At 39.6% G+C, this 26716-nt stretch overlaps 1 protein-coding gene across 3 annotated transcripts in view; it reads right to left on the reverse strand.

The window, feature by feature from the left end:
- Positions 1-2516: 2516 nt before the first annotated feature.
- EXPH5 (exophilin 5) overlaps positions 2517-26716 on the reverse strand; it is an 85403-nt gene continuing 61203 nt past the window's right edge. Inside the window, exons 4-6 of one of the 3 annotated variants that reach the window (XM_004382478.2) lie at positions 21533-21581; positions 12186-12321; positions 2517-8876 (exon numbers count right to left, since the gene is read on the reverse strand). In XM_004382478.2, the coding sequence (XP_004382535.1) occupies positions 3451-8876; positions 12186-12321; positions 21533-21581 (5611 nt within the window). In that variant the 3' untranslated portion in view covers positions 2517-3450. Of the gene's footprint in view, positions 8877-11353; positions 12149-12185; positions 12322-21532; positions 21582-26716 lie in introns of those variants that run through there. The other 2 variants (XM_023736961.1, XM_023736962.1) reach the window with 2 other exon arrangements.

Here is a 26716-nt window from a genome sequence, read left to right on the forward strand (position 1 = left end):
AAACAGCCACTATGTGGTAATATATCCACAAAGTTGCTTAGACAGTAAAATATTTACATATTTACACTATACATTTAAATGGAATATTCTGAAGTATTATTGTTAGTATTGACAATATACTATTAGCAAAAAGACCTCTTTACCCCTCTGGCATTCAACAGAGAATTTCCTAATTTGATACCCATCTTTACCATAACCAAAGTGGGCTTTCTTCTACCACATCTTATCTCCTACACAAGGCAGTTTTATCACCACACACTTATTAATAGCAGTTGGAGTTTTATTAACACCAATGTATTTACAATGTAAGCTTCAATTATTTTGAGGGAAGTCTCTAAAAATTAAAATAATCTCATTAAACCTTGTTTGAAATGGACTTAACAGTGTAAAATTTATGGTTAGAGAAGTCCATTATTTAAACAAGTTTATTATGCCAAGTATTTATTAGAATTGATCCCTCATGATTTACTCCACTTATGTGAATATTTATTTCAATAATGATTATATCTTTTAGAAAACAAGTTCTGACTATAAAAATGATTATAAATTATCACAGCTATAACAAAAAAAGAACATTAAAAAAGCAGCAGTTTATATGTTAAAATACATAGAAATTTGCTATACTTCTTTAATGAAGTACTTCATAAAAATATAAAACTATAGAAGGTGCTATTTTCTTGAATTTTCTGTTTTCTTGATTCTCAAATCAGACCAGCAAGTAGACATTACAAACAGTGCAATTGAGCACTGGCCATCAATTACCTCTGAATTCAGATGGTATATTCCAATGCAGAGAATCTGGGCCCCAAAGCAGTTGTTTCGCTTTACCTTAACTTACCTAGCTGCTGATATAGGCTCAATTCACTGAAAAATAAGCTAACTTCATTTCACCTTTTGTAGCAAACCTATAGACTCAAGAGTACTTACTGAAACAGAGCTTGCAAGCTGATCATTAAAAAAAACCAAGCATCTTAACAGTAAAATATTAACTCTGAATACCTTAAAACTACATAGAAAACATAGGTCATGGTTTATGAAAATTTACTTAAATAATCAGAAAAACAGACAAAAAAGACAAGGGTGGAATTTACAAACATACATAAAACAAAGAATAAAAATGTTATTCTTTACCATATAAATTTGAGTTGACCAGTTAGAATAGTTGATTTAAAATCCTACCGACAGTCCCTTTGAGCTCAAGATTGATCAGAGCCTGAAGTTTAAGACAATTTACAGGTTTAAGGAATAGTGTTCATGTTAGTTACTACATCTTCATTACTTTTGAGTTTCATGGGAGTGATGTAAACTAACCCTGGCATTTTGCTTCCAGGCAAGGCAATGATGAAGAGGGTAATAATAATATAGTGCCTTGTTCCATTCATATCTGTTCCAGATCTCTACACACTTCACCAACACCTATCATTATCCTTAATTTATATAGATGAAACAGACTAGGTGAGATACATGAAAAAGAGAACTAGGTCAGAAAGCATATATAAGCCAGGAAAGATGAAACCCATTCATGTTGCCTCACAGTATTGAGATCCAGGGTGAGATGCTTTATATAGTTCCAGCAAATCATCCTTATCACCATCTATCGGTCTTTGCCCTGAATTAAAACAAACAAACAAAAAAACAAACCCATTGCCACTGAGTTCATTCCGACTCATAGTGACCCTGTAGGACACAGCAGAACTGCCCCATAGGGTTTCCAAGGCTGAAATCTTTATGGAAGCAGACTGCCACATCTTTCCTCCGTGGAGCAGCTGGTGGGTTCAAACCACCGACCGTCCAGTTAACAGCCGAGAGCACTTTAACCACTGTGGCACCAGGGCTCCTTACCCTGAATAAGAAGGAGAGAAATCACCAACACTTCTGCATGACAAATAATAAGGAAAGCCAAATTATCAGTGGATATCAAGTTATTCAGTCTAGATTAATTATTGAAAAAAATCATTGTGACCAGCTCTTAGGAGCTCTGCCTTAGAATTTCCCAAAGGTTTGATAAATGCTGCTGTAGAGCAGCCTGTGAACCCCAGGGTGTCAGATCTGACTTGGCTGCATTTTGGGGATTTGGCCATGGCTTCCACTTGTTACTTGCAACTAAGATGCCCCACCTGGAAAGTAGTAGTTACGTCCTATAAAGAGAATGGGAAAATGGATGTTGTTGTGTGGCATCCAGTCGATTCTGACTCCTAGCGATCCTACACAACAGGTAGAACTGCCCCATAGGATTTCCTAGGCTGTCATCTTTACAGAAGCCAACTGCCACATCTTTCTCCCGCTGAGTGTCTGGTGGTTCAAACTGCCTTTCGGTTTGCAGCCAAGTGCTTAACCTTTGTGCCACCAGGGCTCCTGGGGAAATGGGTTAAAAAAAAAATGTTGCCATCGAGTCAATTCCGACTCATAGTGACCCTACAGGACAGAGTAGAACTGACCCAAAGGGTTTCCAGGGAGCGGCTGGTGGATTTGAACTGCCGACCTTTCGGTTAACAGGCCAGCTCTGAACCACTGCACCACCAGGGCTCCAGGGAAATGGATAGCTCCGGGAAAATGGGGAAAAACTAGTTGCTGAGAAAGCCTGCAGTAAACCTGAGTCAGCCTCATGAAGAGAGATTTACTTATCTCTGCCTCTCAGTTATGCTCCCTTCATAAGCAGAATTTCTGCAGCTCAGCTACCATCTGTGCAGTCAGGTTGCCTGGCCTACGTCCTTAGCTTGATTAATTCAGCCCTTAAGAATTTAGCCAATTCCCACAAACTCAGAGGAATTCCTAGGAGCATTAATGTTCTACTGGCTAGTTAGGGATTCAGCTTTTCACCTGTCACCTCAACATGCTCTTCAGACATGTGTTTCCCTGGCTCTTCTATGGACATAAGAAGATGTTCTTAATAAAAATCCCCTTATCTTTGTTTGAAAGGAGAAAGAAAAAAAAAAAACCTCTAAACCTCCTAAATGCTGATGAGTCAAACAGGATGATAATATTTACTCTATTATCATGATCCCTACATTTTATTTAATGTCATGAGTATAGGGTGTGGATGGGAAGAAGCAATACAGAGTTTTGTGCTGGATAATTAATAAGCTTATGTGCCCAGGATAGTAGGACTGTAAATCACAATGAAAGGTGTAAAATGTTAGGGAAAAAAATGAAGCAGAAAGCCAAAATCGGACAGTGCATTAGAGATTCAGCTGGGGGGTAATAAAGGAAGGCCAAGGAAATATATGGGGGGCAGAAAACAGAGCCCTCGAAACAGCATTCATTGTGCTAGAATTCAGGAATGTATCTACAGGGTGTGGAGCAAAAAAAAAGGAAACCTAAGCTCTTTCCAAGCAGGCAGTGCCCAGATTAGATCTTTTATATCTGTCCTTCCCATGAACATACACATTTATACTTTATTACGAGATTTTGACAAGGTTATTTGTTTTATTGAAAAAGAAACAAAAAACTTCACAGTTCTGACTCTTTGTCATTTTCATCTAGGTAGTATTCATCATCTGTGGTTGTGTCTGTATCACAAGCTGAGTCCACTGGGTCCTCCTCATAGATATTAAGCAGTTCAGCAGGAGATAAGCCACCATCTGGCATCTGACTGCTAGGAGAATTCGAGCTTAATGACTCTGATGGGTTCGGAGGGTTAATTATATCGTCTTTCAGGAAGCCAGGGTTCTTAAGAAAACTTGGTTTCCATAATCTTCCTTGTGTGAGTGACCTCTTTACATTCTCCAAGAAAGCCAATTGTTGTTCTTTCCCAAAAATCCCATAGTCAATAGGTCTGGATATAGATGTTGCAGGCTTGCGACCTGTTTTTGTCCTGTCGCTATACAAAGCCCAATTTTCACTTTCATCACAGGAGGGAAATTCGGAAAAGGATCTGAACCTTCGACTAAACCCATTGTTGATAGAGAACTCATTCCCAAGGGTCAGTCGACTCAGGGCATTGTCAATAGACGTGTTTTCAGAAAAATGGCGCTCTCTGACTTTTGGAGGGTGATTTTTGTGTAGCTTATCACCATGTACACTGATGTTTTTTAAGCTCTTTGAACGATAGAGGTGTGGCTCAAGTTCCCACTCAGGAGATGACGTACTCCTTTGTTGCTGCTGACAATTGGCCAGTGGAATGCTTACTGTAGGAGACTTGCATGCAGGCTCCAATGGACAAGGAGGGCTCAATCTCTTCTGATGGTCAGAGAACGCTGCTTCCCTGAGGCTGATGAATGTGGGCTGGTCCAGACTTACTGACTCTCTTTCCAAAGTCTGAGCTACTGTTACATCTATAGAGTCCTCATTCTTTGGTAGTGACTCTGAGATATTCTTAAACTCATTCCAACGTGTTTGTGAAATGTTGATGTTAGACTTCTGATCACTTAAGTGTGTAGAAGGTTCTCTGTTGGCTATTACAGTAACCTGGAGAGGGGTCTCAAATTTCTCCACATCAACTCCATCATTACTCAACCTTCTGCTTTCATCTGTGGATTCTGCAGATGTTGGAGTGGGTTCAGGGGTCAGGGGAGTGGTTTCTGGTGTGCTGGGAGCTAAACCTCCAATACCAGACCTGCTCTCACTTTCAGTGAAAATAGTAGCTACATGTTTTCTGGGGCTTAAATTTGTAACAGGGAATTTTCTGCTTGCTTTGGACATGGCAGCCAATTTGTGTTTAACTGAAGACCTGTTTTTTCCTTTTTCTAGGTCATCCAAACTGGCTACATTTTCATTACTCCCTCCAGGAAGTGAAGGTTGATCCCATGCCAATCTCTGTTTTTCATCTTTAGCCTTCCTGCACTCTGTCATGTTTACCTCTTGACTTCTTTGAGGCAGTTCTTTGGGTTCAGACTGCAAACTCTCTATATCTCGTCTACCTGAATAAGTCTCCTCATCAAATTGTAGTTTATGCAAAGCTAGAGTAACAGCAAAGGTATGGTTTTCTGAGTCAGAAAGTGCTTTATCAGTCATTTGTGGGCAATGTGTTCCAACTTTCCCTCTTACTTCACTAGTCTGCAACCCACTGGAGCTATCATCTTCAGCTATGGCTGTGCTGATACCTTGCTGAGGACATTTTCCACTTCCAGTAGATGTAATAGCAATACCACTACCCACATTCTCCCCAGAACTTCTTACAGTTTCAGACTTTTCAACATTATCTTCTGAAGGGGCTGGGAGACTAGAGGGACGACCATTACTTGATTTAATGGATTGTTGACAATTTTCCAATTTTTCTTCTGTAAATTCTTTTTCCTGAAGCATTAATGAAGTACGCAGGGTTTCTCTTTGTAACTTTTTTCCTTTCTTTTTCCTGCTTCGTGAATCACTTAGAGGTGCTTTAGTAAAGTTATCTGGAAAAATCTCTCTAGTTTCAGATTCTCCTTTAGGGAGAGAAACACCTGCCTCAACAGAAGTCATTTCCTGTAATGTAGGCTCTGAGGACCCACTATCTGGTAATTGTAAAACAGTCACATTTTCAGTGGTGTGAGAAATATAAGGGCTGTTCTCCTGAGCAGACTTAACCAGCATCTTTCGATCTTCAGATGAAGGTGTTCCTGACTGCTCTTGTGTAGAATAATTTAGTTTATCGTTTTGTGAAGCATTAGAAAATGCTTCAGTCCCCACTTTGGGTGATTCTGTAATTGAATTGGTATTTTGTGTATACTTTTCAAGGAGGTTACAGAATTTTTTGCTGTGTTTCCTTGGTAGAGTATAATATATCGAAACCACCTCAAGATATTTTATATTATCATCATCACCAGAAACAGAAAACATGCTAGTGGTTTTATACTTATGTAATGTTTTCCCACTTTCCTTTCCTGACACTTCTGAGGAAAAAGGTAAAGGATCTTCATTTGGAAGGGAAAATATACCTGTCCTGGAGGCTGCAATTTTACCATCATTTTCAGCGCATTCTTGAGAGTATTCTTTTTGGTGGTGGCTTTTAGTTAAAGAACAATCCTTAACAGATGAGTCACTTTCCAGAGTGTTAATGATTCTCTCCCAAGGCCTTGGTGATACAGCAGAAGCATCGGTATCCAAGACTGAGTGTTTTTCTCTTTCATCACTTCCAATTGAGGAATATGGCTCCCCTGAAGGACATGACAGAGCCCTCCTGATGAGGAAAGGAAGTGGTTCTTTTCTAACAGAAGCAGATCCAGTGATTTTCATATTTGTCATCCACTTTGCAGCTGCAGGTATTACTGGAGCTGAGTCTGAAACTGCTTTGGAACATTCACTGTCTGACTCAGGAGAACTGGGACTGAATTTGTTTGATGTGTACTTCCCGATTGGATCTTCCGCATTGTTTTTGATTTGGAATGGAAGAGGACCATTACTAAATGAAGCAGCCATTACCTTACTTTCTGATTTCCTTCTATTAATGAGAAAACTGGGTGATTTTCTTGGTAAAGTACAATAAATTGTATAAGGCCCAGGAGCCTTGGAATTGCCTTGATTCACCTCGCTGAGGTTACTGCTATCATTTGCGGATGTTGATCTATTTTCTGGTTTGCTTGATTTTTCAACATAGTATACTCGACATTTTATTTTTCTTTCTCCCTTGCCATCCCTGAAAGGATGAGCTGAGTGGCATTTGACAACATCAACCATTTTATTATATACAGGCACACAATTATCATTATTCTTTTGGCTTTCTAAGGGGCTAATGGCAAACTGATTATTTTGGTTCTTGCTAGTATTGTCTTTTTCTTCTCTTTCTCCCAGAGATGGATCATTTCCTGAAGGACTTCTCCTTGAGAACACTGTAGCAGAAGGAATCACCAGAGCATCAAGGAAAGAATTATTCAATGCTGAGGAATCTTGTAGTGCATCTGATGGCTGACCTAATGGGTCACATGAGACACTGTGGCTGGCAACAGACCTGCTGTTGATAGAATAGGTGATGGTACATTGTTCTCCTTCAGAATCTAAAATAACAGGCTTTTCTGGAGACTGTGGGTTTTGATTATCAGTAGATTCAGCATTCCAGTGGTTATTTTTAATAATGCTGGAAATATCTTCATTATTTACTGTTAATTCCTGATGACAACCTTGATTTGGGCTGGGAAAAGATGGTGATGTTCTGCAGTCCTGAAGAAAAGGAGAGGATGTTTCTGAACCAAGTTTTCTGTTCCCAGAAAAACTCTTTTCTTTTTTAAGTTCATTGGCTTTATCTCTGTGTGATACGTAGATTTTGGAGATATCTTTCCTGGGAAGGACTCTGGGTGATCTTTTTGAACTTACTGTGGTAGATGTATTAAAAACAAACTGATTGTTCTCAGCTGAGTCCTGGGAGAGCGGATTTTGAAAATCAGGTAAGGAGTTAGAGATCCCTGTCTGTAAAACAAGTTGTGGTTGTTCACCTGTCATGTTTGCCTGGTCCATCTTGTTTAGTTGTTCGTACTTTTCTAAAATAGAGTTATTCAAGTCCTTCTCATTATTCCCTTCTGTGACCGAGATACTGGGTTGGCTTTCAGCAAGAGGTGGAGAATCAGTCGAATCACTGTTGCTCACAATGACTTCTGTATGGCTTCTTATTGGAAAACACACAGGTTTATTGGGAATAATTTCCTGCAAAGTGACTGTGGGATTCTGAAAACTGGAACTCTGAGGGTTCCCTTTGTCATCAGAAATCTGGGGGAAAGAAGTTTTGAATGAGGATGCTAAAGGCTGAGAAATTCCAAATGAGTAAGATTCTTTGTTTAAATGTACTTCTCTAGAACTGTCCTGTTGACATTCCAACCCACCAGATTTGGTATGATAGCTTGAATCAGTCATAGGGCAAGCATTTGGTGTGCTGAAATTAGGAGTCAACTGGTTTCCATTGTCTTGTGATAACTCCATGCTCTCCAGTGTGGATGTCTGAAAATCAACCTGCCAGGGACATGGCTCTTCTTGGTCTCTGGAAACATCTGGTCCATTACCAGGAGAAAATGATCCCTGGTGTTGAAAAGGGACACTACGGCCACGAGCATCTGATGCACTATTTGCAACAGTGGAAAGCATTTCAAAGTCTCTGTCAGAAGAAGTGAATGGTTTTCTGTTTTGATAAAAGTCAGACCAGGAAGAATGATCTTCCTGTTGGCCCCAAAAAGGACTTCGTCCAAATCTCTGTTCTCTGCCTCGTCCAAAGGTATTGCTAAAGAAAGACCTAGAGAATGGGTTGTCTTGATGGTAGAATGGCATATTCTCTGAGTTCTCGAACGGGTCAGGACTCATTCTATTGTCTATAGGGGCATTTAAACCAACACTTTGGTAAACACTCTGTGAATGGTAAAATTCATATATGCTATTCTGAAAACACCTGGGGTACATATATTGATCAGCAGGGTCAGTTTCCATAGGTGAGGGTGCCCTCAGGAACTCTTCCTGGTTCTGTCCATCTCTTGAAGAATCTGATCTATTCCATATGATGGATGATAAGCGAGTTCTTTTGGGGCTCTGCTGGTGGCTCTGTGGTATAAACCCAGTATTGTTCTGAGCTGTGGCTGGAAAATGTAAGCTTCTCGCTGTGAAATGCCTTGTGGCTGGTGAGGCTGACCGTTGTATGCTGTGAAAACAGAGAGAAGAACTACCAAAAGTATTCTTTTGAACATAACCTTCTTGGAAGACTCTGGGCTTCCTTGTCGTATACATATCATAAATTGTCCTTGTTCTAGGAAAAAAGGTGTTAGAACTTTCCCTAGGTGCTCCTGGTCTTAGGATGTCATAGATAGACATACTGGAAGTTTCATTATAGCGATTTTTGTGTCTTCCTGCGGTATTACCAGGTCTGTTCCCACTGGAGTAAAAACGACTGAACTGTGTTCTTGATTCATAGTTGACGGGCGTTCTGGTATTCACTGAGCTTGGAGATTGTTCCTGAGCCAGAGTGCTATCCAAGTCATCTAAAACTAAAAGGAGAATATGAGTCAATTTTTTTTTTTTTGTCTGAGATTTTTATAGTCTAACGATAATTTGAATTATTGAAGGACCTTCTTCAGGAAACATACTCATTTATAATTTTACTTACATCATACTATCGCAAACACGAATGCATTAATTTTGATTATTTTTTTTAAATAGTTTGATTTTAACAAGACTGGGATGGAAGCTGCTAGATCATACTTCTTTAAACAAAATAAACCTTCCATAATAACGTAAAGAGTTAAAACCTAATTTTTTGACAATTAATTTTAATCTTGGTTTCTTTTAGTGCATCTAAAGTGTACTAAATTTTTGTAAGACACGGCTGTAGTAATAAAGGGAAATTATAATAATGTAGATTCTAGTACTGGTTCTAACATTGAATAACTATGCAGCCACTGGTATTTTTAAGCCGTGTCTTTCTGTTTCTTTCAGGTTACTGTTGAGTTGATTGCGACTCATAGCAACCCTATAGGACAGAGTAGAACTGCCCCATAGGGTTTCCAAGCAGTAGCTGGTGGATTTGAACTGCTGGCCTTTTTGGTTAGCAGCCCGGCTCTTATCCACTGCGCCACCAAGGCTCCTCAGGTTACCAGGTTGCCAACTATGTCCACTTGTGTTTACCACATAGGATAGTAATGGAAATGAGGGTCTGTAAATAGTGTGTGACTTCTCAGTTGCATTGTTAAGAAAACAGTATGCCACTCCAGTGTTAACACTAAAGGCTTAACACCTAACTTATAAATATACTTATTTGGCTAGATTAGAGAAATACAGAAAATTAAAAGTTCTATACAACGTTGTTACATGATATGCTAATGATAGTGTTTTTCCTGAAAAAAATCAAGACCCATTAGCATCCTCATAATTTAGCACTTTCTATGTGTCAGGCCACAGGAGAAAGACGTGGCAGTCTGCTCCCATAAAGATTTACAGCCTCGGAAATCTTATAGGGCAGTTCTACTCTGTCCTATAGGGTTGCTATGAGTCAGAATCGACTTGACGGCAGTGGGCTCGATCCATCAGGCACTTAGTATATTAACTCATTAAATGCTTACACACCCTCCAAGGTTGGTACTATTATTATTCTCATTTTATAAATGATGAAATTGAGGCACAAAGAGATCCAGTAAGTTCCCAAGGTCACACAGCTAGTAAGTGGCAAAGCTGCAATTTGAACTGAGGCAGTCTATCTCCTGAGTCCAGGCACTCAATCACTGTGCAATGCAACCTCTGTGCCATAAAAGCTGGTGTTTCACGTTTTGCTTTTTTATGAGCTATAAAAACTTCACTAGGAGCTTATATGTTTGCAAGGTTGTGAAGTTGCTGTTGTTAAACAATGTTTACTTTTCTCTCAGTAGCAACATCAGAGGATGGTGTCCAAGTCAGGGCCTAGTGACCTCCTTATAATACTGAGGACCCAGGGTAAGCCAAAGCCCAGGGCTCATGCTTACTAGGCCACAGTCTCTGTGACCCCAGAGAAGTCACAGCACATTTTTAGCGACATGGTTGGTATTTCTGTGAATTGTGTGTCTCTAATCATATTTGACATTTTTTCCTAAAGAAAACCTGTTCAGATTTACAGAGAACAATAATTTCCTCAGGCCCAACTTGTGATAAATATATTTTATGATATTCAGGTTATAATGAATACAACCAGATTATTTATTGAAGAAACATTCATTAATTAAAATCAAATTCAACGTAGGTGATATGTGAGATTATTTAAATTGCTGAAGAAGCTTTCGGTTTACAGAAATCTTTCCTTCAGAACTACATAAAATGGTGTACTATCCTTGGTTATTTTAAATTATTTGCCATAAAAATATAGTTATTTTAACTCTATAATGACAGGGAAAGTGAGGGAGGCATGTCGGTATTTGAGTGCATGTAAATAGGATGTACATGCGACAGGCGCATTATATTAGGGTAGGTGTTAAAGGGGTCTTTGAAGTCTGTTCTGGACCTTCCCTGCCCTATTTTAGCTACAAGTTGGAGTCATCACATCTGTACAGCCAACAGAACTCAGCTTGAGCACTAAGGATTTTTAACTAAGGAATCCTCCAGGAAATGTTTTAATTAAAAACATATTTATTTGTCCTCAGTTTTTAAAATAATTTATTACCTACATTCCCAAATCAAATAACCAAACGATATATGACAGAGCAAAAGGAAAAAAAAAAATTAATGAGTCAAAATCTGTCTTTTAAACAAATTATAATAACACCTCTTTGAAATCTGTTCTCCCTCTCAAGCTGTTAATGGCTATTTTTTCCCCTCAGTAGTCTTTTTCTGATTATAAAAGCAATACATGTTCAATACATGCTCATAGGAAATATAACTATACAAGTAAAATCACCTGGAATCCTACCCAGGTGTAACCACTGTTAACATCCCCATAGCTGGGTTTTAAGTATTCAAGATCACTCAGAGTCCAAAGTTAACAATGCCGTTTACTGATTACCTGTGAGGTCGGAAAAATTCCTGTTCTGCTTCTCCTCTGTATTTTTAGAGGGGCCAAATCACTTCTTTCATTCCATAAACAGTGACCTTCCTCTTCAAACAAAACCTTTGCTTTGAAACAGAGATTTTCCTCTGGGTATTTTTTTTCTTTTTCTTTTTCTCTAAAGTAGATTCTCTGTGAGCAACCATCTTACTGAAGCGAGTCCTTAGGCTGACCATCTTGCTCAATGTCTGCCCAGCCCACCTGTCCTCCACTATGGGGTCCAGGTGATGTCACTGCCTTCGCAAAAGGAATTAGTTCTTCAGGGTGAATGACCTCTGAGTTAACTTTTCAAAGGGCCAGGCTTAATTTGACACATAAAGGTGAACTGTGCTCACATGATAATAAGATACATGTGTACATGGTACTTTTGGAATTTGTTCCAATCTTCATCATTATATATTATACCAGGTTAATTCTTTTATAATAATTAGATTTCATTACAGTGTATTTAGAAGCAATAAAAGTCTATTAAGAACAATAAAATTTATAGATATATTTCCAAAAGACATACTTCCTTTTTACCTGAGGTTAAATATTAAACATTAATGCTAATTCATGTATTTATTGGGGCTTGATCAGAGAATATTAGCTTAGATTATATTTAATCATAAGGTACTTTAAAATTTTGTTAGTAGCAGATAATAGCATCTTCTTCAGATAAGGTAAACAAGGGGAGTGGGAAAATAAAGTACAGGGTTTGCTATGTTTTGAGCATTTTAATGTAAACTGTAATTATTATTTGCTTCCATTACCACTGGGAGTTCCAAGGCAATTTAATGCATAGACTTACCACGGAAAAACTCATTCTCTAGCAGAGAAGCGTCCCATGGAGGCATGTCACTTCCCTTCCTCATGCCTGCTGGGTTCTGGACAAATGTACTGTCAACTGGTTGATTTTCCAGCGGTGAACTGTATATTTCTGCCTGCTAATTTTAAAGTAAAAAAAAACAACATCCTTTTTTTTTCTTTTAATTCTACAACCAGAATACTCACATGTTCCCCTAAAAAATGTCCCAAGCTTAAAAGTCCTAGTCTAAGGACTGCAAATCAATACTCCTGACATTTATTTCTCAACTTACAATGTTTTATCATTTTGGCCATTTGCAACTGGTCGGCAACTTCATCACATCTACATTAATTCTTTTTAGAATGAGACATTCAGGCAAGACACTCAGCCTCTCTGTGCCAACATTTCCTACAAATTTTACATAGCACTATACAAATCTTGCAAACGCTGCTGGTGTAGTGGTTAAGAGTCTGGCTGCACACAACTGGACTAAACCACAGCTAAGAAGTTTCCCAAATACAACCAAACACTTTGAGGGACAGAGTAGCAGGGGTAGGGGTCTGGGGACTATGGTTTCAGGGGACATCTAGGTCAAGAGGCATAACAAAGTTTATTAAGAAAATGTTCCGCATCCCACTTTGGTGAATGGCATCTGGGGTCTTAAAAGCTAGCGAGCAGCCATCTAAGATGCGTCCATTGGTCCCAACCCACCTGGAGTAAAGGAGAATGAAGAACACCATAGACACAAGGAAAGGATTAGCCCGAGAGACAGAAAGGGCCACATAAACCAGGGACCTCATCAGCCCGAGACCAGAAGAACTAGATGGTGGCCGGCTACCACCAATGACCGCCCTGACAGGGAACACAACAGAGAGTTCCTGCTGGAGCATGAGAAAAGTGTGGTGAAGAACTCAAATTATAGTAAAAAGAACAGACTTAATGGTTTGATCGAGACTGGAGGGACCCTGGAAGACGGCCCCCAGACTCTCCGTTAGCCCAAAACTAAAACCATTCCCGAGCTCAACTCTTCAGACAAAGATTAGACTGGACTATGGGACATAAAATGATACTCGTGAAGAGTGTGCTTCTTAGCTCAAGTAGACACATGAGACTAAATGGGCAGCTCCTGTCCAGAGGCGAGATGAGAAGGCAGAGAGGGTCAGGAGCTGGTTGAATGGACACGGGAAATCCAGGGTAGAAAGGAGGAGTGTGCCGTCACAGTATAGGGAGAGCAACAAGGGTCACATAACAATGTATGTATAAATTTTTATATGAGAGATGAACTTGAATTGTAAATTTTCACTTAAAGCACAACAATAAAATAAAATAAAATAAAAATAAAAAGAGTTTGGCTGCTAACCAAAAGGTCAGCAGTTTGAATCCACCAGGCGCTCCTTGGATACCCTATGGGGGAGTTCTACTCTGTCCTATAGGGTCACTATGAGTCGGAATCGACTCGACGGCAGTGGGTTTGGTTTTTTTTTTGTTTTTTTATACAAATCTTGTTGGGGAGGTGTTCCTGGAAAACAGGAACGAAATCAACCTCTCTGGAGTTGGAAGTGTTGTCTCCACAGCCCCAGTGGCTGAGATTTTGGATTTCCTAACACTGTACCTATTCCATCAAGGGCCTACTAGCTGGAGCTTGCAGTGGATCTTAAGACTTGTGGACTTGGATGAATTTAGAAAAAAGACCTTCTATCCACAGAGTTCATCTGGAATGGTAGAAACACTTGTCTTCCCCACCAATCATAAGGAGCTGATTAATAGCTCTGAAACAAAGGCACTGAAAAGTATGACTTCATAAACTGAAAAAAAAACAAAAATACATTTCTAGTTTTAGGGGATTTAGGAGAATAATATAGACCTAAAGTTGTTTTCTTTTCTTTACTAGCTTATGTTTATCTTGATTTCATCAAACCCAATTACTGCCCTACTTTAATTTGTCTTCATATCCTTGGGGGAATTATGCACTCCCACACCTTCACTCTCTTTTGCCAAAACTCCATTTGCTTTTCCTCTGTCAAAATGGCTCTGTGGCTCTCATGACTCCCATCCCTGAACAAGACTAGCAGCCACTTCCCAGTCCAGTTTCTTTATTTTCAGTTCACTCTGCCACCCAGTCCATGCCTCTTGAATCCCTTCCTTCCCAAGTTTTCCCTTTCCACTTGATGTTCGCCATTATACTTTACCTGACCTTTAATGCCTAAGACCAAATGTCAAATCTTTCCATAACTCCCACTTTTATTTCTCCATCACAGATCTGTCTGATTCTAACGTCCAGGTTCTCTTAGCCACTACATTCTTCACAATCTAGTATTTTCATTCTTGCTTGTTCTCTTTCTCAAGGTCTAGGTCAGTTATTTCTTTTTAATTTTATTTTGTTGTTGTTGTTGAGAATATACACAGCAAAACATACATCAATTCAACAGTGTCTACATGTACAATTCAGTGACACTGATTACATTCTTCAAGTTGGGCAACCATTCTCACTCTCCTTTTCTGAGTTGTTCTTCCCCTATTAACATAAACTCACTGCCCCCTAAGTTTCCTATCTTTGGAGTTGCTGTCAATTTGATCCCATATACATAGATCTTGAAAGACCACAATGCTCAAGGCAGACATTCTTTACTAGTTAAGCTAAACTACCGTTTACTTTTAAGAAGACTTCAGGGGATATTTTTGGTTTAAAGTTTAAAGATTATCTCAGGACATTAGTTTCAGGGGTTCAGCCAGCCTCCATGGCTCTAGAAAGTCTAGAGTCCATGAGAATTTGAAATTCTGTTCCGCATTTCCCTCTTTTGATCAGGATTCTTCTATAGGTCAGTTATTTTTTATAAAAGCCCTGCCCAAGTTTCTTTCTGTGATTTTCAGTTTTATGGACAAGTCATAATTGAATACCCACAAAGGAGATTTATTAATAAGAAAAAAAACCTCCAATGATAATTTATTGGTCATTGGATATAATTTAACACACTAATATAAAATTCAGAGGTTAACAGACATTACAGGGAAAATACAAGCACGTGAGATACCAACTACAGGTAATAAAAACATTAATCATTTGAGAAACCAGATCAGCTAAAGTTCTTTTCACTCTAAAGTGTCTCAAGGTGTTCTCTTTTGTGCCCTGCCTACTGTCTCCCCAGGTCTTTATTTGTGCTAATAGCAATTATTATGGATTTTACAAATCCATTCTTCCCAAATCTGCGATTTTGGCAGTGAGTCAGAGTGGATACATCTGACTAAGAGATTACCAAGTGCCATTATTTCAACTATTTTAACACCCAAACAAATAACTACTGTGGAACGTACAGAACTGAGGCTCAGGTGAAGAGATGAATCTCTCTAAGCTGGGAAGGACTACTCCCATCTAGAGACTCTGAATACAGCTTTGGTTATACTTCTGCCCAGATTCTCTGCTGTAAGACCAACTCTACTCATTCAACATGTTAAGAAGGCTTCCAACATGTAAATTATATGGATAACTAAGAGAAAATATTGAGAGTTTATTTACACTCAATTTTAATTCAGCAAAGATATTTTTTCTAGTGATGAACTGTTTAAAAAAGTAACTGCTAGTGAATGGTGGAGCCCTGGTGGCTCAGTGGTTGAGAGCACAGCTGCTAACCAAAAGGTCAGTAGTTCAAATCTACCAGCAGCTCCTTAGAAACCCTATGGGGCAGATTCTACTCTGTCTTATAGGGTCACTAGGAGTTGGAATCAACTCAACAGCAACGGGTTAGTCAATGGTAGGTACCAGACATAAAGACTGAATGCAACCATTGCTCTATACACCTTCTTTATTTAAGTTATATGTGAGATATTATTATTATTAGCAGCAGTGACTAAACATTGATTATTCTAGACTATGTGCTAAGGGCTTTATACGGGTTATTTTAATTCATTATTTTAACAATCCCTATGGGATTGCTACTACTATTATCCCCATTTTGCACTTGAGAAAACTGATGCTTCAAAAGGTCTGGTCATTTGCCTCAGGTCACAGTGGTGGAGGGAAAAGATTCCATCCTAGTCTGTCAGATTCCAGAGCCCATGCTGAATCACCTCACTCTACAGTTGATCAAGTTTTGCAGCTCTTGGTTTATTGCATACTATATCTATGAGTTGGAATCGACTTGATGGCAACAAGTTTGATTTTTTTTTTGGTTTATATCCTAGCAGTAGGCATCCTCTGAGGCCAAATACAAGTTTTAGAGCTCCATTTGAAGTTTCCCTTTACCTACAGCAGAGATAAAAGCGTCTGGGCCCAAAGCAGATACTGAGCATCATCAGCCAGGGCTCAGTCTCGGACTCAGAATCCTCCTCAAAACATGCTCTGTGCTGTGGAGTTGGCATAGAGGATAACATTAAAGACCTTTACGGAATAAAATCTGTTAACATCCTTTTGATTTTAGCCTTTCCTCCCCCACTCTCTTCAGATGTTCCAAGCTCACTGCACACACTTCTCCAAAATGCCACGCGCTTCTAGGCCTCCATGTCTCTGCGTTAGATCTTTGCTCTTTCTCCTTTTCTTCTCCTGGAAAACAGTGACTGTCCTTCAGAGTCCAGTTTATATATGCTGTCTCTGTGAGCCCTTCTCCAACTCTCCCAGGCAGAATTAATTCCTATAGTATTTTTTTTAATTGCGGTGAAAATATAACAAAACACTTGCTAATTTAATATTTTTTTACATGTACAAGTCAGTGACATTGATTACATTCATGTTATACAACCATTACCACTATTCTTTTCCAAATTATTTCACCACCATTAACAGAAACCCAGGGTCCCCTAAGCAATGACTCTCCCTTCTCCCCTCCTGCCCACTGCTGGTTACCACTAATAAGCTTTGGTTTCTATACATTTGCTTATTTCATATAGGTGGGATTGTACAATATTTGTTCTTTTGTGACTGACTCGGCAGAATGTTTTCAAGGTTCATCTATGTGGTTACATGTGTCAAGACTTCATTTCTCTTTACAGCTGAGTAATATTCCATATTGCAGACATACACCACATTTTCTTTATCCATTCATCTGTTGATGGACATTTCAGTTGTCTCCACCTTTTGGCTACTGTGAATAGTGCTGCAATGAACACTGGTTATACAGATTTCTGTTTGTGTTTCTGCTTTCATTTGTTTTGGGTCTATACCTAGAACTGGGATTGCTGGTTATATGGTAGTTCTATGTTCAACGTTTTGAGGGACCACCAAACCGTTTTCCACAGCAGCTCTACCTTTGCACTCCCACCAGCAATGAATGGATGGGGGTTCCAATTTCTCTACATACTCACGAACACCTGTTATGTTCCTTTTTTTTTTTTTTTTTAATCATTGCATTTTAGTAGGGGTGAGGTGGGAGCTCACTGTGGTTTTGAATTTTTATCCATCTCTGGTGTTGTACTTACTATGTCATATTGAAAGTTGTTTACATTATTTCCATTTCTACCTTACCACTAGCCTTCCCTTCCTTCCTTCCTTCCACAAATTTCAGTTCCCACTCTGTTCTAGGTACTGTGCTAGGCACCAAGAATTCAAAAATAAGTTAATTTTTGACCCTGGAAGTGGACCAACTTCTAAAATGACTAAGAAAGTATTCTACTTTGTATCCTGAGCACCTAGCGTGACCCATAGAGGATAAAGAGATTGATTGATATTGATTGTATTAAATTCCAAGACTACTCTTACCATAATAATATTTCTTTCTGAGCTTCTCTAACACATTTTTGAACACTATTTTGGTACTGAATATCTTGTATTTGAATAAAATTACTCATTTATTCAGTTTTCAATATATACTCTTTCATACACTCTCTCATTTGATCTTTACAACAAATTTTTGAATTGGGTAGGGATTTGTCATTCCCAATACACAAATGAGAAAACTGAGTCTCAGGTAAATGCCTTACTCAAGTCACATGAAGATATATGGTGGCACTGGGTACTGACACTCATATGATCTGGACTCTAGTCCTGCTATCTCCACTATATTGCTTTGTCCTATTTTACTAATGTGCATATCTTTTCCAGTTAGATAGTAAACTATCTGCAGAGAAGCACCTTGCTTTAAACATTCCAAGCCCTCCACTGCATGTGGTGTGATACTTTGCACATATTTACAAATCGACTTATAATATACACGGAAGAAAACTACATACATGAGATTTCTAGTAGGGATTAATACAAGAACTAAGACTCACCGAAAATTTACAATATTAGGACTCAGAGGCAGGATAGCATAGTGGTTAAGCACATGAGGTCTACACTGGTTCAAATCCTGGTTCTGTCCCTTAATCGCTGTATGACTTTGGATAAGTTACTTAACCCCTCTGTGCCTTAGTTTCTTTCTCTGTTAGATAAAAATAATAATTACACTCACTTTATAAGGTTGCTGTGTGGATTAAATGAATTAATAGATGTAACGCATCTTAGAATGGTGTCTATAACTTAATTAGTCCTCGTTGTTAGCTATTAACTGTGGTTTTGTGGTTCTAGAGAATGTCCCTGGAGGACTCCTGCTGATGCTTACAGCCTAATGAGCTGGAAAGGTGTCCCACAGGATTAGAGGCCAGAGTCTTGAAATGGTGGCTTTCTGGATCTCAGTTATATTCTCAAACACAGTACATAAAATAGGCTGAACAAAATGAGTCCCCTTATGCAACTTCAATTCACTCTACCAATACTGTCAGCAATTCTGACATGACTAGACAACCAAACCTTCTGTCACAGAGTAACCTCAGAATATTTGTGAACTTCCTAGAGCAGCCAAACCTGCAGAACAGCTGTTGGAGTTTGAGCCGAAGCTCACCGATGTTATCAACGGCCTTGGTAAAGTCAACAGACTAAATTTCCAGGGTGTTTCCGTATTTGTTCTGTGTCTGCTTTCCCACAAAGATCACATCCACCAATCCACCTTGTGGCTTAAAACCACTCATTCATTTCTTCTTTCAATCACTGAGGGCTCAGTGTATTCCAGGCAGTGGGGACACACAGGTGACACAGTCCCTGCTTTAGGGAGCTCACACCAGCCCAGACGATGAGCCCAGTATGATAAGCGCCATGTTGGAGCTGTGCTTCTAGGGGTATGGTCTAACTGTAAGCCCAGCCAGCATTTGTTCAGAGATGAGGAGCAATTAAGTGGCCAAAGCCATTTGTTTTGCCTCTATTCTCAAAGATGGCAACTATGTTGACTTTGAATTCCTCACCAGTAAGGAGATGGTTCTCAACTGTGGACACCTGGCAATGTCTGGAGACATTTCTGATTGCTGCAATTGTGTTGGGGAGAGTTTCTGGCATCTGATAATTAGAGGCCAGGGATACTGCTAAACATCCTACAGTGTATAGGCTAGCCTCCACAACAAAGAATTATCTGGCCCCAAATGTCAATAGTGCCCAGGTTGAGAAATCCTGGATAGATGATCTCTAAGTTTCTTTATAGCTCTAAAAATTCTATGTCTTCTGAAATCCATTGCTTTAAGTTTATGCAAATATTTAAATAGCAGCTTTCTTCTTTCCTGAGTGGAAGGTCATCCAATAACATGTACAGCCTCCCATAAAGTGCTAGAATCCCCTTTGTCCATTCTTGCCAGGCTACTGGTCATGTGATGGGAAGTTCATTACTTCAGATCTTGGTAAGAATCTCTGTGGCATTAATGGCCAACTTCTAGCTCTTAGTAGGCTAAGAGGACAGGGCTTTTGTGAATAATGGAAATCTACCTGTCACACTGAACCCTTGTTTTAGACAGTAATTTCATTATTTTCTCTCTCCTTTTTATATTAACTATCAACTAGAAGCAAAAATCACTGGCTTGAGTTTCACTTTCATTTTCTCAGCTCTCATCCTTTGGATAAAGATATGGTTAAACGCACTCAGCATATCAGGAGCATCAAAGAAAGTTATCTACTAAGCCTCAGACTAGATTTTCAATTCCCAAGAACTTCAATTAGCTCTACCATTTTATAACTTCTAGGGGGTTCCATTTCTTTTTTACATTCCCCATCTGTTTTAGGCTCCATGGCTCTCAGATGGTGGAGGATGGTTAGCTCCAAGCACTTCTCCAGGGAAAAGAGAACAGAAGCATCCAGGAGCAGGGCTCTGTCCTACTTAGAGAGCAAAGGCTGCATGCAGACAACATGTCACTTCAATCCACCCTCACTTAAAGAGGAAAGTCTGTTTTGTACAGGCAATGAGCAACTGTGGCCCATATGCAAACAGGGCTCCAGGGCTGTAGGCATTGTTGACTTCTGGCTGTGGACTTACAGAGACCTGGGTTTTCTAATACTGGCTCTACCATTTACCAGTGTGACCTTGAGATGATCTTTGAATTAACCTCAGTTTCTTCATCTTTAAAATGAGGTAATGACAGTACCTACTTCATAGATTTTCTATCAGGATTAAAAGAAATGATACATGTCAAGTGGCTGGATAATAGTAAATTCTCAATTAGAGTGTAGCAGTTGTTGGTGCTAGTGTCATTGTTGGGGCTTAAACATATGTAGGAGAGAGAAAAAGATTAATGTTATTATCTGGAAAAAGCAGCATTACTCTGAAGAAAAAAGGAGGCTCATTTTTGTTTGTGAAGTCAAGACCCTCTGTTTACAAGCACTCCTTACCAGAATGATACTCAATGCTTTTTGTAAAAGAGAGAAAGGTAGGTATCAGTTACTAAAGTCATGATAACTTGAAAAATTCCTCTTTCTTCCTATTCCACTCTTAAGTCCCTTCCAAAACTCTCTACCTTTCTATTATCTCCAACCACAGGAGTTACACGAAAGACACAGGTAGATCAAGAGTTATGATCATGAAAAAGCAAGGAACAGAAAATTTATAGTTTCTCATTGTCACTAGCATATGAACACATTGATAAATTTAAATTTAAGCCTTTGGTGGAAGGTCATTTTGGCTCGGTCCTTTCAGTCAAATGCTTCTCATCTATCAGTGGCTTCTTCTTTGAATACAAATGATGATCAGATCCAGAAAGGCCAGCCCAGAACCACGCTTGCTAGCAAAAGTGGCAGCAGCTGCCTCTCACCTCTTCCTATGCCCAACCCTTTAGGACTGTGTGAGTGACACATGGTAAAATATCAGAGATACCACTGATCGCATGAATGGAAGCACATTCTTTCCTGGCAGAGCCTCCTGTTTGAGCATTTCAGTACCAGATCCAAATGGAAACCAACCACAACTGGGAAAGTTTGGACTCCCTAGGCGAAGCCTAAGCTTGTAAAGTAAATTTAAAACTGAGCCAAGGGGAATCCTATTTAAATAGGTAGCCAGCTTGGGATTACATAAATTTTGAATTCCATTGCCAAGTAGCCCTTTAAAACTTTTAGTTCTCTGGTTACTTACCCCAGCAGTTCCCCTCACAGACACAGGAGGTCCTGCAAGGCCACCACATCTGTGGAAAGAATTTGAAATAATTTCTTTGAAGAACAGCCTAAGTTTTACCAGAAGGAAGATCAACAGCACCTTTGCTATTATATCTTGATATGTTGAAATGACATATTTTTAATGCTCTGTAGGAAGACATTTTTTGGTTAGTGCATTGTTGAAAAAAAAATCAGAAGCAATGTTTTACATCTTTGTCACTCAGGTAGGCAAGAAAAATTTACAGCAGAAAAACATAATACACCTTCTCCTCACTTATCAACATGATTAGATTCCAAAGACCAGGTTATTGTGCAAAATTGGCATTATGCGAAAAATCGAGTGTCCGTTTCTTCCTTTTCAAACACTTATACAAGTCTGTACCATCAGTGGGACAGCAGCTTCCCAATAACCCCAAGAGGTGGAAAATGCAGGTGGGTGCTATATGTACCACTGGTCATGTTAATGCACAAAATAGTCGGATAGTAGAATTTTCACTATTGTCGTAAATGCCAAATGTTGGATAACGAGACAGTCGATAAGTGAGGGGAAGGTATAACAAAAAATCGTTACAGTTGTTAAGTGTTTACTATGAGTCAGGCACTATTCTTATGTCTCTGTGCATGTTACTCATTTAAGTACTCACATAACCCTGTGAGATGGGTGCTATTACCACTCCCATTTTACAGATGAGAAGATGGAGGTGCAAAGAAGTTAGAATAGAGGTTAAGCCAGAAGTTGCCCACAGACTGCCTGAATCCAGAACCCTCCTTCTTAACCAGTGTGGCACACTGACTCTTCTTCCAAATGAAAAATAGAATTTCTGTTCCTGTGTATTTTGATTTTAAAGAGAGGTTAAGTCAGGAAGAGACTCAATAACTCACAAGGGAATTCTTAAAAAACCAAACTTTTCAAAATGGCTTTGATGTGTTTAATTTTATAAAGCTGCCTTACTGATTTTGAAACCATCTTGGAGGTGAACAATTCTGCTTTTAATATTCATGTTGCTTCTCTCAGATTCAGTGAAAAGGTGAAAAACAAGACATAGGTCCAAGATTGAGATAGATTTTGATCTTTAAATCTATAATCCTATGCCAAGAAGAGCTCTGCTTGAATTATAGCAGAAGTTAATAGACCATAATGACCCAGAGCTCTGTGTGAAATCAGGTCCATTCTTCCACTAAGATAACTGTCAAGGGAATCAAGAGTTAAACTAACTGGGACTCTAGGTCAGATCCGTCAAAAGCGGCAAGGCGCCGTTGTCCTTCATTGAAACTCATAGCTGTTTCATAGCTCACAAAAGGTGAGCATAAGACCTGAGAGGCCAAACAATTTAATATTTTTAAAATAACCCTAGGTATTTTATAGTTTAGCTCACATTTTAAACAGAAATTGAAATTAATATCAGAGATTTTTTTATATTACTCTGAAATACAAGCTCTTCTAATATCTAGAAGTTAAATGCTGCTTTTATTTTTATTCTTCCTTTCTGTTCACCTTTATTGAGCCTGCATTTCTCATATATGCGAGGTACCATTCTGAGCGCTTTGGAGAAAACAAATATGACTGAGATGGGGCCCTATTGCTGCTGTTGAGTCGACTCCAACTCATGGTGACTCCATGTATATCAGACTATAACTGTGATCCACAGGGTTTCCAGTGGCTGATTTTTTGGAAGTAGATCACCAAGGCAGTATTCCAAGATGCCTCTGAGTAGACATAAACTTCCAACCTTTTGGTTAGAGGCTGAGCACATTAACTCTATGCACTACCCAGGGACTCCTCAAATATAAGCTAAGATGTGATAAAGACTATAAAGACATGTAACAAAAATGCAGAGTTCCTGGGTGGTACAAACTGTTAACGCACTCAATTGTTAACCAAAAGGGTGGCAACCCAAGTCCACCCAGCTACGCCTTGGAAGAGAGGCCTAGTGATCTACTTCCAAAAAATCAACCATTGAAAACCATATGGAACACAGTACTACTCTGACACAGAGTAGAACTTGAGATGCCATGAGTCGGGGTTGACAGCAACTGGTTTAAGGAAAAAGGCTGGTAAGTACTTCCTGAGGATGGAAGGTGATAAGGAGAAGCTGGCAGCTGAACTGGTATGCGAGGCCAAAGAACAGCATGAGCAAAAAGCTTGGAGATGGAGACAGCAAGGGAGGTTGGTAATTGGCAAGTAATTCAATTTTCCTGGAGCTAAGAAAACATGCCCTTCGTGAAGATTCTTTCCAGAGCCTGTTGTTAAGCTGCGGCCCAACACTCTCACCAGCTCATTAAGCCCCTGTCAGATTTGGAATGAGGGCAGCAGGGGCAGGAATCAGCTTCCAAGAGTGGCAGGTGGGTGGAAGATGCAACTTTAGAGGATACCTGGAGCATAATTGGGGCCCTGGTGGCGCAGTGGTTAAGAGCTATGGCTGGTAACCAAAAGGTCAGCAGTTCAAATTCACTAGTCACTCTTTGGAAACCCTATAGGGCGGTTCTACTCTGTCCTATAGGCTCACTATGAGCCAGAATCGACTCGATGGCAATGGGTTTAGTTTTGGTTTTTTGGAGCACAATTGGGACATAGTGTCACCAAATGTGAAGCTGTGCAGCAAGTGTAAGGATGCACACTCACCTGAGGGTGTGCATGGCCATGTGTGCTACTGTGGATTTCAGTAGGAGGGTATAGGACTCAGCTGACTTGGAGGTCCAGAGTCCCTGTACCCATTCCCAGGTTCTCCTAAAAATTAGTTTATGTTTCTGATGTGAACACCTTCCCCTTGTGGAATGAATAAAAGGGACAGTGGCACCATGAAAGCTGTGCTGGTAAATGTCTTCCAGACCTGATGATTTCAAAGGATACAAGGATGGCTTAGAAAGAGCATTTTCAATAAAGTGGGTGCTGGAGCTCATGGAAGGAACAATCCAACTCCCTGGGGTTCTTTAACCTCCTCGACTCAGCAACTCTTCCCTGTATCCACACCTTGGGCCTGAGCACCACTCACACTGCTCCATTTTAAGATCTGAAGCACTAATAGCCCATTCTCTGACTACAATCTTTCATTCCATTACTCCAACTGTAATTGTTCTTTGACTTCATCAAGACTGCCCTTCAGCATACAAGCAGGAAATGAGCGGCACATTCAAATGGAATAACTGAGCAGTTTTACTGAAGGGTTAAGTTTGATGGAAGGATGGAGAAGTACTCTAGGGTTCGTAGGAGCAGAAAAGGGCTTTAAAACCCCTAAGCCAGAAGGAATAAGGGGAAAGAAGAGGTACTAGAATGTGAAGAGAGAGCTGTAGCCTTAGGAAAGAGCCACTACACAGGTGCTGTGGTCTTCAGTAGAGGAAGTTGGCCAACCTCCCTCCCTTCCTAAGGAGGGAGCCTGGAAATAAATACCTGGAATGCACTCTTCTCCTACATGCATTCTCCAGCTGGTTCTCCCATTGGTCAGACCAAACAGAAAGCCAGATGCCAAGGGAGACTGTAGATGTTACCCACAGAAGATCAACAGAGCAAGGTGGGGAAGGGTGGAGAGAGGATCTGGATGGCCAACAGAGAACATGCACCGTGACTTCTCCCTCCACTTTTCCCATTCATCAGCTCCGCCCTAAGGAGATTTCCTGTTCTGTCTAAATTAGACAACCATACCCCATCAGTCTAACACACATTCCAGCATTCTTATCTCCCTCAGCTCCTTTGCTTTCTTGATCCCCAACTTAGGGTCAACCCGTTTGCCTTCTTTGTTTCTACAACTGGGGAGCTGAAACCTTTTAGAATAAAGTTATATTGTCCTGGTGACTGAATCTAGTATAATTTTTTAGGGGAGGGTCTTAATACCATTGAAAATTCTTTTCCCATTTCTAGTTAAAGTTTACCACTCTTGAGTGTCCTTTCGCTTTAAAGGTGACCTTGCCTCTTATATCACAGAAGAAATTGAGTCATTACATGGGATAAAAGTATCTGTTGAGAGTGACCTGAAAAGTATGAATAGAAAGTTTGAGAGTAGAAAAGACATAAAATAGTTATTTCAGAGAATGAAAAAAATGTAGTGAGGTTGCCAGGTATTTCTAATTGCCTTTTTGACATTGGTGATATGAATTAATTAGTAACACCAGCCTTCCTAGTTGTGTAGTTTTTCCAGCAACTCTCATCTGCTTGCTTAGATGCAGTCATGGTACAAGAAAATGTCAGGTTTATTCAGGTGAGTTCAAGGTATTTTCAAGAGTGTGATTATAACGATAGATGAAAGGCTGTAAATGGTATCGAGAAAGAAGTGAACACTGCAGAGGTAGAGAGAGAGAGAAAAAAAAGGAGGGGCTTGGTGGTCCCAATGGGGTTGTCAAACTATTACAGTGGGAGCACTTCACCAAGTGAGTTGGGAAGATATGAGGTTTTGGTTGAAGTTTGAGATGTTTGCATTAGTCACAGAGTTTCTTAGAAGTTTAGTTTCTTAGAAGCTACATTTCTCAAGGTTTAGTTTATAACCCATTGATGTCAAACTTGGCCATGTCACTTACTTTGTTAATCAATGTGAGTAGAAGTGACCTGTCTCACTTCCCTGCAGAAATTTTAAGAGTGAATCTATGTTCGGAAACTCTGTATGTTTGCCATGTCTCTTCTTTCCCTCCCTAAGTTCCCATTTTCTTCCTTCCCATGATGCTCCCCAGGGGTCTACTGCTTCTCCTTTCAACTTACACACTTTCCCTTGAATATTTTATTAATTTCTACATCTTTAACTGCTACTTATATACTGATGGCTCCCAAATTCTTAACTTTAGATTAGATTTCCCTTCCTGAGTTTCAGGCTTCTCCACTCAACTGATGAGCTTACACCTTCATTCAGATATCACAAACTCATCATGTCTTCACTAAGCTTCATCAAGAAACCTGGAAGTCATTCCTCTCTCTTTGTACCTCATCTTCTTCATTCATTCACTCACAAATCCTATTGATGCCATTTCTTAAATGTCTCTGCCACATATCCCCACTTCCCCATCTCCACTCTTTCCGTTTTATTTATATCAAACTTTCACAGTTTTTCTCCTGGTGTCCTCTCCACCCTTCACATCACCAACAGAAAGATTTGTCTAAAAGGCAAATTTGATCTTATGAATCCCCTCTTAAAATCTTATAAGGTATTATCTAAAATCTTAACATGACACAAGGCTCTTC

This window comes from Trichechus manatus, unplaced genomic scaffold (assembly GCF_000243295.1).
Source record: "Trichechus manatus latirostris isolate Lorelei unplaced genomic scaffold, TriManLat1.0 scaffold00094, whole genome shotgun sequence".
In the NCBI taxonomy this organism is placed as follows: Eukaryota; Metazoa; Chordata; class Mammalia; order Sirenia; family Trichechidae; genus Trichechus; species Trichechus manatus.